The sequence below is a fragment of the Papio anubis genome, chromosome 13 (genome assembly GCF_008728515.1).
Source record: "Papio anubis isolate 15944 chromosome 13, Panubis1.0, whole genome shotgun sequence".
NCBI lineage: Eukaryota > Metazoa > Chordata > Mammalia > Primates > Cercopithecidae > Papio > Papio anubis.
This window is the reverse complement of record NC_044988.1, coordinates 50019942-50039342: the sequence shown is the minus strand read 5'-3', so window position 1 is coordinate 50039342 and position 19401 is coordinate 50019942. Positions and strand designations below refer to the sequence as shown.

General features: G+C 39.3%; 1 protein-coding gene and 1 pseudogene across 2 annotated transcripts; both read right to left on the bottom strand.

Annotated features, from left to right (window-relative positions):
* Positions 1–2384: 2384 nt before the first annotated feature.
* LOC110741505 lies at positions 2385–4248 on the bottom strand (annotated as a pseudogene). Its single transcript, XR_002517763.2, has one exon. The product of XR_002517763.2 is annotated as an interferon omega-1-like (transcript).
* A 13220-nt stretch (positions 4249–17468) lies between these two features.
* Positions 17469–18334, bottom strand: LOC116270026 (interferon alpha-1/13). The gene has a single exon (XM_031654283.1). It carries the CDS (start codon positions 18269–18271, stop codon positions 17702–17704), a length of 570 nt encoding a protein of 189 aa, XP_031510143.1. The 5' UTR covers positions 18272–18334; the 3' UTR covers positions 17469–17701.
* Positions 18335–19401: the final 1067 nt, after the last annotated feature.

Genomic DNA, 19401 nt, shown 5'->3' with positions numbered 1-19401 from the left:
GGAATAAATTCTGGTGTTCTATTGCATAGTAAAATGCAATATTAATTTATATTTTAAAATAGCTAGAAGACAGGATTTTGAATGTTCTTACCACAAAGTACTGACAAATATTTGAGGTGATCAATATGCTAATTACTCTGATTTGACATTATCTGATGTATACATGTATCAAAACATCACAGTGTGCCCCATAAATATGTATAACTATTGTCAATTAAAAACAAAATAAATCAACCGTCCATAAAGAATTAGCTAATTACCTATAATTTATTTAAAATGTCAATGATTAAAAAGTACAAAATAATTGGCTGAGCACATGGCTCATTCCTGTAATCCCAGCACTTCGGGAGGCCAAGATGGATGGATCACTTTTGGCCAGGAGTTCCAGACCAGCTTGGCCAACATGGTGAAACCCTGTCTCTACAAAAATAAAATAAAATAATTGGCTGGGTGTGGTAGCACACTCCTGTATCCTAGCTACTTGGGAGGCTGAGGCACAAGAATCACTTGAGCCCAGAATGAGGAGGTAGCAGTGAGCTGAGATCACATCACTGCACTCCAGCCTGGGCAACAGACACAAGACCCTGTCTCAAAACAAAACAATAAAAAAGAGAAAGAAATTGGCTAACATAGAAACTGTAGTAAATGAAGTTAATGGATAAAACGAAATGAAACAATTGAAAAAAGAACTGAAATTAGCAAGTAAATATGTTAATATTGAAATTTACTACAAAATAATATTAATTACAATAATGTTATAATTTTAATAAATTACTGTTTTCAAATAAGAAAAGTTTTAAATCAAATATTTAAATAATAGTTTTTATAAATCTAATGTTAAAAATTTTCAGTACAGTATGGTAAATATAATTAATAATAACATATATTTGAAATTTGCTGAGGTAGTAGATCTTAATTATCCTCATCACACACACACAACATGGTGAATATATTAGGTGATGAATGTTTTAATTGACTTGATTGTGGGAATCATTACACAAGGTATACTTACACCAAAACACCATGTTGTACAATTTAAATAATAGAAAGTTTTAAATCTGTAAATCATACCTCAATAGAAAATGTCAAAAGATTTGTTTCAATTGATCTATTCTTTGAAAATGCTTTCAAAACACATGAAAAAAAATATACATGGGTGTGTAAACAACATTTTCTTTCAGATACCACCTTATTTCCCAACTCCACTCCCCCGACTAGCCTTCCCATGGTGACTTTTTATGCACAGTATACCTAATTCCCCTTCATGTGTTTTTTCTCCAACCTACTCTCATCTCTCATTTCTGTTCCATTAATTCTACTAAACCATATATTCCGTCATCGGCCAAGGTCACCAATGCCTTCTGTTTTCAGATTCACTAGGATAGTTTGGTCCTCCTTCCCTGAAAGTACCACCGTCCTTTCCTTATTAGTCTTTCCCTGATTCTTCCCTATTTCACCTTCTAACTGCACTGGCTATCGGCCTCAGGGCCTTTTGCAGACTCTACTCATCAGCCCTTCCTTTAACTGCTGAGGGTCTGCAGGATAAAGTTGATGTCCTCATCACATTGTCCCTTCTATTTATGTGACTACATCCATTCCCGTGCCCTGATAATCAGACATAAAATAAAGAATCCCAAATTAACACCTTCCCCCATGGCATTCTAGACACATAATTCCCACCTGCCAATAAGACTTGTACTTGCATATCTCCCCTGCACCTTAGGAAAGATATCTAATATTTTTCTCTTCCCAGCACCATTTATACCTAAAGTTTCTGATGTGAGAACATCACTTTTCTTTACTTCTCTTTGTAGCATTTAACATAATGGAAATAATATAAATATTTGTCCTGTTTTTATGTCTCCTTCCCTCTTAGACTGAGAGAAACTGTGTTTGCTTTATTCTCCTGTATTTCTTTAAGAAAAATCTCACAGTTTGCCATTTACTTAATTTATACATATAATAGGAATGAAATGAATGACTTAATATATTTTACCATATTTTCAATTTGGTTTACAAAAAGAGAAAGTAGACATTGTTTTTAGAATAGAAACATTTACAGAGTTTTCTTTGATATGAATTTAATAAAACAAAATGCAAACTTAATATGAAAAAGTGAATGTTTTATAAATTTTAATACAATGTGAAGATGAACATATAAAATATATAAATATCATAAATACAAGGCATGCAAAGAAAGAAGGAAGATAAATAAATAGCATCAGGGCAGTTATCTCTGAATTACGGATGCCCCAGGAGCTGAACGTTTTTGACATGCACTTACTTTATGCTATTAATGAAGTATTTGCTAAAACTAATTGAATAATTTCTGATAAAACAGAAACGAGCTTTTTGAATATCCAAAGTCACATGTACAAGTGTGATATAGCAGATTAGTCAATGAGAATCATTTCAGGATGAGCCCAGTTCTTCATCCTTACTTCTCAATCTTTTTTGCAAACTTGTGGATGAAAAGGATCTCATGATTTCCACTCTGACAACTTCCTGGGCACAATCATTATTTATTCTCTTTCAGGTAGAAATGGATTCCCAGAAATACCTCCTCAAGGCCAGTGTAGAGCCCTCAATCACTCCCACCCCCAGCTTCTCCCTCTTCCATCTCCTGCACCAAGCAGGTCTCCAGGTGTTCCAGCTGCTGATGAAGTGCAGTGTGGAGTTGGTCCAGGAAGGTCATGTTCCATGCAGCAGAGGAGCGCTCCGTGTAAGAAGCTGAAGACCTGCTGCAGCACATCATAGAGGAAAGACATAGCCTGGGCCTTCTGCAACTGGCTGACTTCCACCATCTCCTGGGGGAATCTGAAGTCACTTCTGTCCTTCAGACACAAGAAAGGAGAAATTCTCCTCATTCAGTCCAGAAGCATCAAGGTGTTTCTGCCTAGCAGACCACGGTTCTGAGGCAGATTACATCCTAGAGATCCAAAAGAGCCATAGCCGCACACCTCTAGGGCCACCAGTAGAGGGAAGAGGAGGGCCATTGGGAAATCAGGATGCTTTTGGCCTGGCTGAACTGAGATCTGGATGAACCTTGGATCCTAGGTTCCATGAAGACATTCTATCTATGCATGGCTTTAATGGAGCACAAATGGTTTTCATTTTTCTGAGCATTTCTCTAAATTTTTAATTCCACTTATTGTTTTCATTTACATGTCTTCTGTATCAGCATCCACAACCTTTTGGCCACCAGTTTGGTGGAAGACAATTTTTCCACGAAAAACGGGGTTGGGGAGAGAACATTTTTAGAGGCATTAGATTCTCATTAGGAGACCACAACCTAGATCCCTCGCATCTGCACTTCACAATAGGGTTCCCACTCTTTTGAGAATCTAATGCCACTGCTGATCTTACAGGAGGTGGAGCTCAGGCGTTAATGCTTGTTGGTTGGCCTGCTTGCTTCTTGCTGTGCAGCACTGTTCCTACCAGGCCAGGACCAGTACCCCAGTCCATGGATGGGGGTTGAAAACCTTGTTCTATATGACCTAAAAGGAGGTCATCACTCAACACTCTTGATTTTTGCAATAGATGTTCAATATTCCCAGTAAACTTAAGATATTATCAATCCAAATGGATATTGGTTGATCAAATGAGAAACATCTTTGTGCTAATGTTAGAAGTATATACTTTTAGCCCCGATCCTAGCCTCCAATTTTACCTGCCATTTTGCATAGGAAATCAGGATCCCTGGGCCCTATGGGTTTCTGTATTCAGTTAGGGAATTACCTATCTCTGGAAATTAAACACTTTAAGACTATCTTTGTTTGATATTTGATTCACAGCAGATGTTGACGGTTATTAGTGAAAGAACTTCGCCAGTGCTTCCCTTCTTCTAGAATATATTCATTCAGGTTCATGTGGTTGTGTTTCCCTGGGGGCTCAAGCTTAGATCAATGAACATTGCCTTTTTTGCATTATTTTCTTATTGGAGAAATACAGCACTCCTCACACTGTGCTAATACCCCTAAAAGGAATTCTGTGTTTTTTTTTTTTTTAAATGCATATGGGTGTGGAAATTTTAATCTTAAAATAATGTTATTTCCTCAGCAGTGAGGACTCACAAGGTATTTATCACATCAAGTCATTCCCTAAGTGCAGGCTCACCACATCCTGATGACTTTAGAACTCCTTTCCCAAGGAGGTTCTTGCTTCTTTGTTGCCAAAACAATAAATCCTTTGTGACCTTTGTCCTTGCTCCTAGAATATTTGGGTGAAGGAGTATTTGCTCTCAGTGGTGACCTCCTCTTCTTCTGACCCATGCCCTAGGTATCAAAACTCTCAACAGCCCTAGAAGGCTGATAGCAAAGGTTTGTTTTGTCCAAGTAGGTAAAAGGAATTATCCAATTGTAATCATTTTATCCTCAGTAGTTCAATAATTTTACTTCACCAAGTACAGCTTTTATTCTTCAACTCTTGCTATCTTTAATTCTTTTAAACTATTGAACAGTTTTTATGCTTGAAACTTCTGAGCTATGCACAGGAGACTCAAAGATGCTGCTGCCTCTCTTTAGAGGCTCATATTACAGAAACTGGTGACCCTGAGTTGTTCACCAGTTCAGTGTGATCTGTTGACGTTCCTTACATCTCTGTCTACATGAAACTTTGACGGTGCAGGGCAGTGAGCCCCATGCTATCATGTTAAACAGTCATAGTCATCTTTCCTTTACTGATTTATGATTCTTCATTTTAAATTTAAAGGTCAACAACAAGTGAATTTTTAGAACTCCTTTTTGACGTAGTGGTTTACTGGGCAAAGTTTGCCTTGCTGCTACCACATTACATTCTAATTCATGATGAAGTAACACAAACAAAGGGAAGTAAAAGAAAGGCAAAAGAGCTCCACTGGTTTTCTCTATAATTTCCAAATTTTGTGTTTTTCTTGTTTCTCATTTCAACTTTTGTAGAAAGTACTACTTGACAATTGTTTGTAGGCAGAAAGAAAACACAAGCAATTCTGATTGTCATGAAAGTGAAATAAGGGAAGTGACTTTCCCCTTACTAACTGCAAAGTGTAAGTTAGCAAAATTCAATGCAGCAAAAATTGGGGACTAGAGAGTTTTCAAAGATCAGCTACTTGACTTTCTTTCACTTAATCCACATGCGATCAGCTCTGGAGAGAAGGAAGACGTCACACCAACCAACTCCCAAAAGATTGACAACCAGGCTGCAGTTGCTAGAACAGCAACAAATCTCTCTGGCAGGATATTAGACATTAAGCTTGTCTGAAGACTCTACCTAGTTAATAAATCCACCCAGGCAATGATAAGATAGTCTTGAGAAACCTGGAACTAATAGAAAGAGAATCAGATGGTCCCAAAAGTTTCTATTTTAGTCTGGATGATGATATTAATAATAATACTAATATTAAAAATGATAATACCAACATTTATTACATGCCTAATAGGAAACATCCACTGTTTTAAGATTTTCTTTTTTGAGACAGGGTCTTACTCTGTCATCTAGGCTGCAGTGCAGTAGTATGATCACGGATAACTGCAACCTGACCTCCTGGGCTCAAGCAGTCCTTTTACCTCAGCCTCTTGAGTAACTGGGACCACAGGCATGCACGACCATGCTTGGCTAATTTTTCAAATTTTTTGTAGAGACAGGGTTTCAACACATGCCCAGGCTGGTCTGGTGCTCCTGGGCTCAAGCGATCATCCTGCCTCAGTGTTCCAAAGTGCTGGGATTACAGGCATCAGCCACCATGCCAGGCTGTTTTAAGATATTTTTAAAACACTAACTCTGTCTTCTTAATAACACTATTTGGATGACACCCCTTTATACAACTGTTTGGAGAGAAATATAAATCGGGAGGGGTGAACTATTCTGACCACACCAATCATGCAAGGTCAAAACTTTAGGGAGAATCAATGTAATGGCTTTTCTGGAAGGGTCCTTTAAAGGAAGTGGGGGATAGATATGAATGTAGAAAGTAAAGAAGAGGGCATCAAATCAGTAGAGCAGGGACAGTGAGATGACTTAGGATTCTGAGATCCTTTTGAATGTCAAACGGTTGCTGTCTATTGCTTTACAGAGCAACAGGGGGTGTAGTATAAATGAATTGAACTGACTGCCTTTAAGTTCAATGGAAAAGTAGATGAAATATATTCCTTTTTTAAATTATTTATTTATTTATTTATTTTTTGAGAAAGAGTCTCACTTTGTCACCCAGGCTGGAGTGCAGTGGCACAATCTCAGCTAACTGCAACCTCCACCTCCTGGGTTCAACGTTCAAGTGATTCTTATGCCGCATCCTCTGGAGTAGCTGGGACTATCAGTGCACACCACTATGCCCAACTGATTTTTGTATTTTTAGTAGAGACAGGGTTTCACTATGTTGGCCAGGCAGGTCTTGAACCCCTGGCCCTAAGTGATCCACCTGCCTCAGCCTCCCAAAGTGCTAGGATTACAGTTGTGAGCCTCCGCGCCCGGCCAACAAAATATCTTTTAAGTAGTAAAAGGAAGTAGATTTGTCTGCCAATTAAAAAAATAAATCATAACATTTAATTAGTGATTTCTTCAAACATATACAAAAACAACTCTATTAACCCATCAACTGCAAACTCCTGGAAGCCAATTTATTTCTTACTCTTGAGTTTTCTTGTGTATTTAAGAATAAAGAGAAAACAACTAATAATTTCTGAAACAGCCCAGCCATACAGACTGTGACTTTCTCCTCCTTCAGGACTCATAGGTCAGCCTGCTGCTCTTATTGCCAAGGAGAAGGATATTTCTCATCCCTAGAGACTTCATCTTGTGTACTGATAGTGTCCACTGAAGAATCTCTTCCCTTCTTTCTCTTTTGGTCCATTGGTTGAGTTGTGAGTGCTGAAAAGATCATTCATATGACCAAGATTGTGATGCTTAGATGTTTATCCCCACCAAACATGTAAACCGTAGAAATCTAGGTTGTTTCCACTAAACATCTAAACTGTATAGCATCTAAGCAGCCTGAGGCTTTCACCAGATGCCCAGTCTTCCAGCCAGCAGCATTGTGAGCCAAATAAACGGGTTTTTTTTCTTTATAAATTACTCAGCCTCAGATATTCCTTGATAGTGTAACTGAACCCAGGTTCAGCTGCTCATCTCTTGGAAACCAAACTCAAGGGAAGAAAGTTGCTGAAGGGGAAAGCAGGTTCATTAGGAAAGCCAGAAAACTGAGAAGATGGTAGACTAGTATCTTCAAATACCATCTTAAGACAGTACAAATTTCAGGCTCTTTTTATGTTACGGCAGGTGAACGAGGAAGGGGTCAGGATGAAGAGGTGACCATCAACAGCAGACATCTGGGCACCAGCACAGGTCCAAGGAATTTGAAAAATTCTTTGTTCTTAGTCAGGTCACAACGCTTCTATGAATCTTTAAGGTAACATAGTTAGTTGTTTACATCCTTCTCCTTTAATCCCAGAGTTAGTTTTAAAAACTACATGATTGCTGTTTTGGCACATTATCTCAGTGCTCTAAAATTATCCCAATCTACGTGCAGGAATGAGTATAGGCCCCATAAGCAAAATGGAGTTAGTTATGTTAGGTATTTTGCTGTTTCACTGCTACAATTGCAACATAAAATGAATGCTTTAAAAAGGGTTGCTTGCCAAGGAAGGTCTGGCTTTAACTACAGACTCAGCCATATTGCTTAGTATGGTTGTCTTTGGCTGTGTATGGTTGTCTACGGTTGGCATTACAATAAATGATATTTTCCAGTCATAGTACTAGAAGGTTATATCAAAAAGTAAATGTTTACAAAGTGAAAATTGTAAGGAACACTTCTTACAACCAAGCAGTTCCAAAACAAAGAGGAACAAATATGATGGGCTCGCTGAGCACTTTCATACATTGTTGTGCATCTGTATAAGTGTCACATGCTTTGTGAATTTTGTTTTGCAATCATTTGTACTCATTCATTCATTTATTCATTTTTGCAATCCACTTATTCTGTTTCAGGGTCAAGGGGGGCAGGAACCTGTCCTCACAGATCAGGTGTAAGGTGGAAACCCCCACTGGACAGGAAGCTATTTAATCACAGGGCACATTCAAATGCGCACGCACGCACACACACACACAAAGACTGGAGAAATTTAGAAAATCAATTAACTTAACATGCACATATTTGGGATGCAGGAGGAAACTGAAATACCTGGAGAAAACTCATGCAGGCATGGGGAGAATGTGCAAACTCCACACAGAAAAGGCCGTGGTGGGGAGTCAGTTTCTTCTCTCATCAATGTTATAAGGAAATGACATCGAATGAAATGACATTATTGGAGGGTCTTCCTGTGACCCTTCTGTTCAAGAATTGTCTTCCTGTTGTTGGTCTTTAAAGGAAGCTGCATCGTGAGCAGAATTTAAGAGATCCCTTGGACTGCATTGGTCCCAGGAATAATTTTTCCTGCACTGTGATGACGTGCGGGTTCTAGGGAGAAATCAAAAGTTTGCATCTGGAAGTGGGTTAACCCCCATCTCTCCCTGTACTCTGCAGGCTGCTGTGGTGTCCGTGTTACCCATGCTGTGGACACGATGCTGGCCACAGCTCAATAGAACTCTGTGTTCTCAGCATCCACTTCAGTCTTCCCTCCTGATAGGAATGATTTGAACAGTTGACTTAATGCTGCTCATTGGTATTGTTCCATCTCATGAGTACCTGACACTGTTGTCTATGATTTAAACATCTCCAACCTCCTTCCACGTTCTCAGGCTACTGCTGGCTCTTCCAGCTTATTCTAGTGCATGATGTGCGCTTTCATTGTTTGAACAAATGAGAGTCCTGTGCCTGGTGCAGTCTCCTCCTGAAGGACTGAGCACGTGTAGGCTCTTAAACAGAGTCACAGATGAGCTCCTGCACTCTTTACCAGCTAATTGGACATAGAGGTATAGGCAGGAGTCCCTTCATTTACTGCATTTTGATGCCAGACTGGACATCAGTGGGTCTACGCCCCTACAGCTCATGACTCATCTGGCAGGAAGGGTGAAAATGAGGCTGCATTTAGACCCTTGCTTCTGAGGTTTAAAAAACATGGCTGTCTACAGAGGATGTTGTGTGGTGATGCCTCGTCGTGTCTCCCTGGGTACCCTGCACTGATCCCTGCCTCCCCCCATCCCTTTTCAGGTGGACTAGATGTTCCTGGGTGGAGGTGGGCCTGGGAGCAGTAAAATCTGGCTCCTCAGTGGGATGTGGGCAGGGCCAGCAGCCCAGCACTCAGTGTCCCCACCACACCCCCTGTCTAGGTGTCTCCAGACCTGCTGCTGGGTTCCCCAATACTGTAGATTATATATAACAAGTTGAAAACTGTGAGATATGAAATGAGATATGGCTATAGAGATTTTTCAGGGCAGGGTGACAATATGAAGCCAAATCAGAACTTTTACATATAATATAAATATAGTATAAAGTATAATATAAATATAATGAAAAAATTACATTAAAAATGTAAGCAGTTACCCAAGAATGGAAGGGGTTCTAATATTTGAAAGGCTAATTAGGCAATCACAAAAGACAGAACCAAGTGAATTAAAATATGTTCCTGTTGTCCTGTTCCTAAACTGGTTCCCTACAGGTGGTGGAGGAAAGGAAAACTGGTTTAACATGTAAATTAGGGCCCTCTAGCCCATGAATAGAAGAGAAACAATCTAATGGTTGGGTTTCTAACCTGAGTCAGAGAGTTGAGAGATCCCTACTAAATTGAATGCCTGCCCAATTGTCTGAGCAACTGACCCTCACCATGATTACTTCTTTAATTGCAATATTGCCAAGATGCCTCTCAATTCTACCCTGTTGACACCTGTGGCAGTCACTATGCTCTCTGAAGTTCCTTTATTTATGTTAGTGCTCTCCCTAACTGTTGAATCAAGCTGGAACTGATGCAAGCTCATTCTTTATTCAAAGGGAGAGTAAGAATTTTCTCAATTATAAAGTTGAGGGGCATGATCTGATAGGAGGAATGAATTAGTAAAACTGACAACTTACTCTAAGGAGTTAATGTACCTTCAAACAGGAAAGTTTTTCCAGATTTCCCTTAAAGTGCTACAGTCAGATGGGGTGACTCACTTCCATGTGACCTGCAGTAAGTAGAGTGAGGGACGAGTCAGGAGGTCCTGGGAGGTTGCACAGGCTGGAGGCAAGGGACACATCCTGCCCCTTTCTCTCCCCAGAGCTGCCCATTGACCCAAGAGGACATGTCCTGCCTGAAGCTGGGAGTATTTCCCCTCTCTAAGACACGAAAGTTAAAGAAATGGGCTCCTTCCAGTATTGGGGTCAGTTCTTTCCAGGAAATTTCCTCCTTTTAGCTCTGAAGAAAAAGCTGGTTGAAGGAGACAGACTTATACAGAAAACAAACCTGGCCACTGTCTCTAGTCTTGACAGGTGGGTGGCTCTCTCACCGTGTGAAGTTACCCTTGATACCCACAAAAGCCAAAGAGATCAGGGAACTTAAGGCAAAAGAGAGCTCCAGATGCAAGAAGGACGCACCCATGACTCTTGGGGTTCATGAGGAAGACAGAAGACTCCATGTAGTGCGGGGGTCTGTGGCATCTTTTTTTTTTTTTTTTTGCATTCTTCAAGGAGTCCCAGGCTTTCTAGAAGTCTTCTCTACATCCCTTTATGTGGTAACCAGAACTCTGATGTCTCTGCTTAGTAATTTTCCATCCCATCCACTGACCACCAAATGCAGAGGCAGGGGCTTGTCAATGATAAGAGAGACCCAGATGGAGGATTGAAAGTGGCAGAAGGAAGGAGGGGCAGAAGTAAATGGAAGAACAAGTCTTAAAGGAGTCAGACTGGGGAGGTCTTAAGCTTCCCAAAAAGGCCAATAAAGTTTTACATGTTTTACGTGTTTTTATTTTTTTATTTTTTTTTTACTGGCAAAAGTCATGCCTACAAGAAAGGAAGCAAACAGAGGAATCAAATATATAATTTAAAAAGGTTTAAGTTTACTGAAAAAAGTTCCCATGGGATAAACAGGAGTACAGGTAGAAAATCAGAAAGACTCAAAAAATGGTAGCCTGGATATCAGCTTTAAATTAAGCTATTATTTGACCACAAAGCTCTTTAAAAAAATACTTTTAAATCCCTTATCAGATTTCAGCAAGAAAAAACAACCAACATTTCTAATGTTTGAAACTTTCTCCTTTTTCTTCCTCTTCTTTTAAAACAAAGATACCTACCAAGTGACTCAGAACCAAAACCAAGTCTTTTATGACTTAACCAAGGATACATGAGACATCTTCAAAGAAATGCGAAGATGCAGCCCTCTCAACATTCAAAGCTACCCTCACAAATAGCCAAAAGAAAGAGAGATTTAGATACCTTGCGAGCTGGCAATAGGAAATATGTAAGCTTTTAATGGGAGCCTCCAACTTTTTGTTTGGCCCCCTTCACACACCAAAGTTTGTCCTGACAGGCAGCAAGCCAAGTCAGGTTCTCAGGACACAAAACAGGAAAATCACAGCTGTCCGTTGAAGGGATAGGATCAATAACAAATGGGTCCCTTAAATCCAAATTTACGTAAGAGAACAATTCAAACAAATGATCCCCTGCTGATCAGCATTTGGAAAGTAAGAAATAAAGATAAATTTTTACCTTTAGTTCTTGACCAGAAACTACAGGCAGAGATTCAGAACTCACCTTGGTAAAAATTTTTACCTTTGGCCGGGCGCGGTGGCTCAAGCCTGTAATCCCAGCACTTTGGGAGGCCGAGACGGGCGGATCACGAGGTCAGGAGATCGAGACCATCCTGGCTAACATGGTGAAACCCCGTCTCTACTAAAAAATACAAAAAATTAGCCGGGTGAGGTGGCGGGCGCCTGTAGTCCCAGCTACTCGGGAGGCTGAGGCAGGAGAATGGCGTGAACCCGGGAGGCGGAGCTTGCAGTGAGCTGAGATCCGGCCACTGCACTCCAGCCTGGGTGACAGAGCGAGACTCCATCTCAAAAAAAAAAAAAAAAAAAAAAATTTTTTTTACCTTTATTTGCCAGCTCTTTATCAGTTGTCCCAGGACCTCATCAGTAGGTGAGTCAGATGCTTGAGGCATCCCATCTTCATCATCAGAACTATAGGGGCAGAAATAGTGTTTCTTTCCTTCCTATCAAAAGGGTCACAGCCCGGTTAATAAGAGAGGCTAATAAGACAGGTTAATAAGAGAGAAGCATAACACATTTATTTAATCATCATTTTATATAAATATGGAAGCCTTCAAAACGAAGACCCAAAGTATAGAAAAAAACTATCCATTTTTATGCTTACGTTCCATGAAGAATGAACAGCTGTGTAGAAATGTGATTAGATAAAAAGGGCATCATCTAATGCTAATATTCTGAGTAGGGAAACCCAGCAAGGCATTTCTGGTCAGCTACCTCTTGGCCTCTCCATGCACCATTCCTTCCTCCTGGGTATGTGGCAGAGACCTTTTTGGAATAAGGGTCTTAGTACCTATAATCAAACAAGGTAGGTTAGAGAATTTCTTTATGACCAGTTCAGTTCTTACACTCAAAAGTGATGGAAAGTTAGAGCAATATTTTTAGATTTTTATGGCTGGCTTTGGGGAAAAAGGGCTCTGGTTTCTATTACCAGCCTTGGGAAAGAGAGTTTCTAGTTTTTATGGCTGGCCTCGGGAGATGAGGAGTGACAAACAGGAGGGCAGGAGAAGGCCAGAGAGAAACTTTGCTTCTGAGGCTGCTTCTGAGACCTTCACTTTGTCGTATTATTTTCTGAGCTTCAATAGGAGTGAAGAATGAGATCCAGAAAAGCTGGGGAAGAAGGAGGGAACTGTGCTGGGTATTGGAATCAGCAAATGAATAGTATGTATATTTCACTTAGGTTTAAGAAAATAAACTCTTCCAGATTTTTCTGTAAGATACCGTATCCTGACTGAATATATACATGAGACTTATCTTCAGTATGAAGGTGACTATTTTTCAGTTTTCCCCAGAATACTCCAATAATTCTGCTTTTTATATTATATGTGTTACGGAGATTTGGGAAAGTATTCCCTTTTCTGTTCTTTCTTTTTTTCTTTGATGGCATCTCGCTCTGTCACCCAGGCTGGAGTGCAGTGGCACCATCTCAGTTCACTGCAACCTCTGCTTCCAGGGTTCAAGAGATTCTCCTGCCTCAGTCTCCCAAATAGCTGGGATTATAGGCACCTATCACCACGCCTGGCTAATTTTTGTATTTTTAGTAGGGATGGGGTTTACAATGTTGACAAGGCTGGTGTTGAAGTCCTGAACTCAAGTGATCCACTCACATCGGCTTCCAAAGTGCTGGGATTACAGGCGTGAGCCACCGCACCCAGTCCCTTTTTTAATGTATATATATTAATTAAGGAAATAATAACCATATATTTATAAAATAAGAAAATATCTGTATATATACATGCGTATATATATATGTACATATATATCACAATGTGTGATATGCATGTGTGTATATATGTACAGATATATATATCACAATGTGTGGCCTGAGGGATACATTTAGAGAATCCTCTGCAATTTCAGGCTCTTCCTTGCTGCTACCTCAAGAATTCACACAGACTTCCTGTTGGAACATCTCAATGAAAATATGTTGCTGATTACAAAAATACATCTCAAATCATAACAAAATTGATACACTTTGAATGAATAAACCTCACTAGTTCTCTGGTAACAACACTGTTCTTTCACACTCATTAGCTCTTATGAGACTTCTCTTTTTTGATACCAAGGCAGAGTTTTTACTATTAAGTGGAAGAACTGTCAAGATCATAATTCAAAGTGACAATGAGAATATTATTTGTTAATGTTTGAAGTCTAATAATAGGAATGATCTGTGAAACTAAGATTGTACCATTAATAGTTGTTTAATGCACTGTTAAATACGAACTTGTTCTGAATACTATTACATTCCAGTCAAGATTGGTCAGTCTGCCTGTCCCCTGGAGTCCCACACGTTGTGTAGGGAGAGGGTGATTCTAGAGGCTGCACAGTGGTCTATAGGCAAGGAATACATCTCTCTATATATCCCTATAACTGTCAATCCCCCAAAATCCATGCCCTGACGGAAGCCAGAAACTGATTCTCTTTGTAATAGACCAAGGGTAAGGAACAGGCTTGTGACAGCATTAGCATCTTTACTTGCCAAGAAGTATACTTTTTGCAGCATAAAGAGAAATGCCCAGAAGTGATGGGTTTCTGCATAGATCAGAAATTGGCCCTCCAGTCTTGGTGGCTGCCCTCGTCACCTTTGGCTACCAGGGGCTGTGTTACCCTGAGAGGTTTTCAGGAGACTGCGCATAAACTAGATTCTGCTTTCTCTTTCCTTTTCATTAAGTTACTATTACGTCATATTCAACAGAAATTCAGGAAATCCTCTCTTGCAGATGGTTCTGCAAAACCTAGAAATTCGATTTCACTTCTGCTTAGCGCTTGTGGCATTCTGATCTTTAGGGAAACCATCAAGCTGAAACCACAACAGAACAGAAAACAGCTCTGTGTGAATGGGCAGGAAGGTGAAGGGAGTAAAGCCAGAGAGAGAATGTGCCAGGTGCCATAATCAGTCAAGAAACATCACGTGTCTTCTGCACACCAATCTGCATGATTATTCTCCTGTCTCAGGTATTTATACAAGCCACCATTTCCTGACTGAATATAAATAGGACACATTGAAGTGAGGAATGACAATTTTTCAGCCTCTACAGTTCATGACAGAATCTGTGTTTTGTTGTTGTTGTTGTTGTTTGTTTGTTTGTTTTTAGGCTGCTTCCTTTGAAAGTCAGTTCCTGAAAGGTACAACGCCACAGATTCTAAAAATTTTATAGAAAGACAAATACTATTCCCATCTACAGCTGTATGAAGAAAAGGAGGAAAATACTTATCATCATTTAACTCCTTGAGTAAGGCATGATCTCAGCTTACTGCAACCTCCACCTCCTGGGTTCAAGCAATTTTCCGGCCTCAGCCTCCCGAGTAGCTGGGATTACAGATGCCCACCACCACGCCCAGCTAATTTTTGTATTTTTAGTAGAGAAGGAGTTTCACCATATTGACCAGGCAACATGGTAGAAGATATTGTGGTAGGTGCTTTAAACTGCATGTGTTCCTTTATGATCACAACTATAAAGATTTTCCGAATCCATTTTATTTATGAGAAAACTGAGGCTCAAACAGATTGAGTTTCTTAACACCACACGTACATGCAAGCGGAATGAAATTTCAATGTCAAATTCTTTGTGATGTAATGTAAATTATGGGTGATTTTGTCAGTTTTGTATTGAGTTTCAGTTATAATTTTTTTTGGTTTTTTTTTTTTTTTTGGAGATGGAGTCTTGCTCTGTCGCCTAGGCTGGAGTACAGTGACGCGATCTTAGCTCACGGCAAGGTCCGCCTCCTGGGTTCATGCCATTGTCCTGCCTCAGCCTCCTGAGTAGCAGGGCCCGCCACCATGCCCGGCTAATTTTTTGTATTTTTTAGTAGAGATGGGTTTTCACTGTGTTAGCCAGGATGGTTTCGATCTCCTGACCTCATGATCTTTCCGCCTTGGCCTCCCAAAGTGCTGGGATTACAGGTGTGAGCCACCACGCCAGGCCCAGTTATAATTGTTAAATCTTTTTTTTTCCTTGTGAGTTCTACACAGAGTTCTTGCTGTCTGAGTTTCCATGGTTCATGCTGTATTTTCAGCTGGTTATAACCAATTTTTTCTTTATCTTAAGTATTGAGACAGAGATTCGTTGATCCTCTTTTCATTATTAATTTGTGAAGGAAGTTTTCAGTCTTTATGCTGATGGCAATTTAGTTATTTTTGGATTGGCATAAGATTGTAATATTCATAACATCAGGAAAAGTTACCAAGAAGTTATATATGAGCTCTACCAGAAAATAAAATGTGTTAAAACCTGCAGTAAAATTATAGTAAACCAGTGTTACAATTACGCAAGTTAAGTAACCTAATTAGTAAAGCCAGTAGGTCCAGGAATCATTATTATCAGTATTAATTAAAAATTGCAATGACGGATTGAATTACTTATCTATTCTCATCTAGAGAATTAAGGCAGCTTACTGATATTCAAAGTAGTATTTATTTAAAAAATGAAAAATTATTATTGTAATTAAATGTTTTAATTTAACATAAATATACTAAACATATCAATATGGTTGCCGGTACATCAGTTACATGAAATCTATCCAGAAAAACTACACTGCAAAAAAAGAAAAAAAAACTGTGTACAAAAACAATAATCCACATTCTTTTCAATTCCATTCTATTTCCATCTTCGCTTCAGAGTCACTAACTTCTCTCACTTGGATCCTACTCCAGTATGACTTCTACTTATTAATTCCACCAAACCAGCTCTCTCACTAAGATTGCCAGTGCCATCTATTTCCCAATTATTGGGCAGTTTTAATCCCTATCTTGGGCAAATCTACTGATTCATCTTCCCAGCACATTTATCTTCTTAAATAGACTTTATCACAGTATCAGTCCATTGTTGCACTGCCTCAAAGAAATAACTGAGACTGGGTAAATTATAAGAAAAGAGGTTTAATTGCCTCACAATTCTGCAGGCTATACAGGAAGCATGGCAGCATCTGCTTCTGGGGAGGCTTCAGGGAAGAAGGTAAAGAGAGAGCAAGAGGAAGGGTAGGGGGAGGTGCCACACACTTTTAAACAACTAGATCTCGGGAGAGCTCACTATCACCATGGCAGCACCAAGGGGGATGGTGGTAAACCATGAGAAACAGCTATGACCCAATCACCCCACACCAGACTCTACCCCCAACATTGGGGATTGCAATTCCACATGAGATTTGGGCAGGGACACAGATCCAAACCATATTAATCACCAATCTCTCTTGTTGTCAGTCTAATATAAGGGACTCCACCTCTGTTTCCTTTGTGTCTCTTTTCTTCCCTCACTTTAAAGGTAGAAGGTCCTCAGAATCATGCTTAAGTCCTTTTCTCTCTCTACCCTCTCTCCACACATGAGCACTTCCATTTCTGGGATTTTGCTTGCCATATATGAACCCCTAGCAATTGCATTCCTTGTAAGTTGCAAACTCATATATCCAACTGGCAATAGAGGATATCTCTGTTTATTTTTATTTCCTCACATATCTCAGTTTACCTGCTTCTGAGAGAAATTATTGGTTGTTCTTTCTTATTATTATAGTATTTGGGATAACTGCTATTAAGTATGATTACCATTTTTAGTTTTATTCCATACAAAAATAAAATATGCAAGAGAGTAGGAAGTGGATTTGTTATGGTCACTTTTATATCTTGAGTACAACATACAACCTGATTTAGAGAAAGGTCATTTTTACTTACATCTTGCATATAATAATAATAAGTAAATAAAGTATACCCTTTATTCTCTAATCAGGTTGCACAGTCAGGATAAGAATTTCATATTAAAGGATGAACACATACAGGAAGTTCCTATAGTAAAAGTTTAATGAACGACACAAAATAATGGATTGAGTAAACATAAGGAACATGTTTTATTACACTAACCACAGTGTAAAGATACACATGACATTATATGAACAAAAATAATTTAAATCTTATAAATAGTTAAATAAATATTTAAATAGATAAATCAATTTATCAGCATGGTCATAGTTATAGCAGGAGTGACAGTCTTTGAAATGGCAGAATTCATGAAAGCATGAGCTGGTGTATGAGTCAATAAGAATTGTTTTCATGTTGGACCAGGTGTTATTCCTTCCTCCTTAATCTTTCTTGCAAGTTTGTTGATAAAGAGAAGGATCTCATGATTTCTGCTCTGACAACCTCCCAGGCACAAGGGCTGTATTTCTTCTCTGTCAGATAGAGAGTGATTCTTCGGAAGTATTTCTTCACAGCCAAGGTGGAGTCCGCATTCATCAGGGGAGTTTCTCCCACCCTCTCCTGCTGCATCACACAGGCTTCCAAGTCATTCAGCTGCTGGTAGAGTTCAGTGCAGAATTTGTCTAGGAGGTCCTCATCCCAAGCAGCAGATGAGTCTTTTGTGGTAAAGAGGTTGAAGGTCTGCTGGATCAGCTCATGGATGACAGAGATGGCTGGAGCCTTCTGGAACTGGTTGCCATCAAACTCCTGCTGGGGAAATCCAAAGTCATGTCTGTCCATCAGACAGGAGGAAGGAGAGATTCTGCTCATCTGTGCCAGGAGCATCATAGTCCTCCTGTTATCCAGGCTGTGGGTCTCAGGCAGATCACAGCCCAGAGAGCAACTTGACTTGCTGCTGAGCACCACCAGGGCCATCAGTAAAGCAAAGGGCAATGCCATCGTAGATATTGCAGATGCTTCTGGGCTTGCTGAGATGGGTAACTCTGAACCTTGGGCTCTAGGTTCTCTGAGGGCCTTGCTTTGAGCCGATGACTTAAATAGGGAACATACTGATTTCCACTTTCTTAATGCTTCTGGGCCACTTTCCATTTCTGTTTTTGCTTTCCTTCATGCACTCTTTACATGAGTTCAGAGCTGTGTTTCTCAAACGTTTTGTTTTTCATTATTGTCTCCCCCATCTTGTTTCCAGAGACTTTTTAGATATATTTTTCTTAATTGAACCCACCGTGAAAATTTAACAACACAGATATAATATGTATCTATTTATATACTATATGTATATCTCTATACTCAAAAAGTACAAAGTTTAATCTTTGTCTTCAATGCGGGTTTAAAAATATCCAAATGAAAAATTTAAGCTAAAAGTTAAATTTAAAATCAATTCAAATTTATCTTAACTTTATAACTAAATTTGCTTATGGACTTCATTGTAATTTATTTACTGATATAAATTATACTGTGGACCTGGTGAGATGGCTCACGCCTGTAATCCCAGCACTTTGAAAGGCCAAGGCGGGTGGATCATGAGGTCAGGAGTTCAAGACCAGCCTGGCCAAGATGGTGAAACCCCATCTCAACTGAAAAAAAAAAAAAAAAAAAAAAAAAACTAGCTGGGCGTGGTTGTGGGCACCTGTAATCCCAGCTACTCAGAAGGCTGAGGCAGAGAATTCCTTGAACCCATGAGGTGGAGGTTGCAGTGAGCTGAGATTGCGCCACTGCACTCCAGCCTGGGTGACACAGTGAGACTCTGTTTCCAAAAACTAACAAATAAATTGTAGTGTATTAAATTACATAAGCAAATTAACAAATTATAAACATTTTCTAATGTTTATAGATAAACATTATATATCTAAGTAAAGAATACTTAAAAATTATTTGAAAGTGATAAACACTTAAAAATTTAAAATATTTTTGTCATTTATTTTTAGTGTACTTAAGTTTTTTTTAGATTTGATTACTGCTGAATTTCACCAAACATTTAAATAGAACCAAATCTTTGAAAAAATTAAGGAGGAATACTTCCAAACTCCTTTTATGAAGCCAGAATTACCTTGATACCAAAGCCAGAG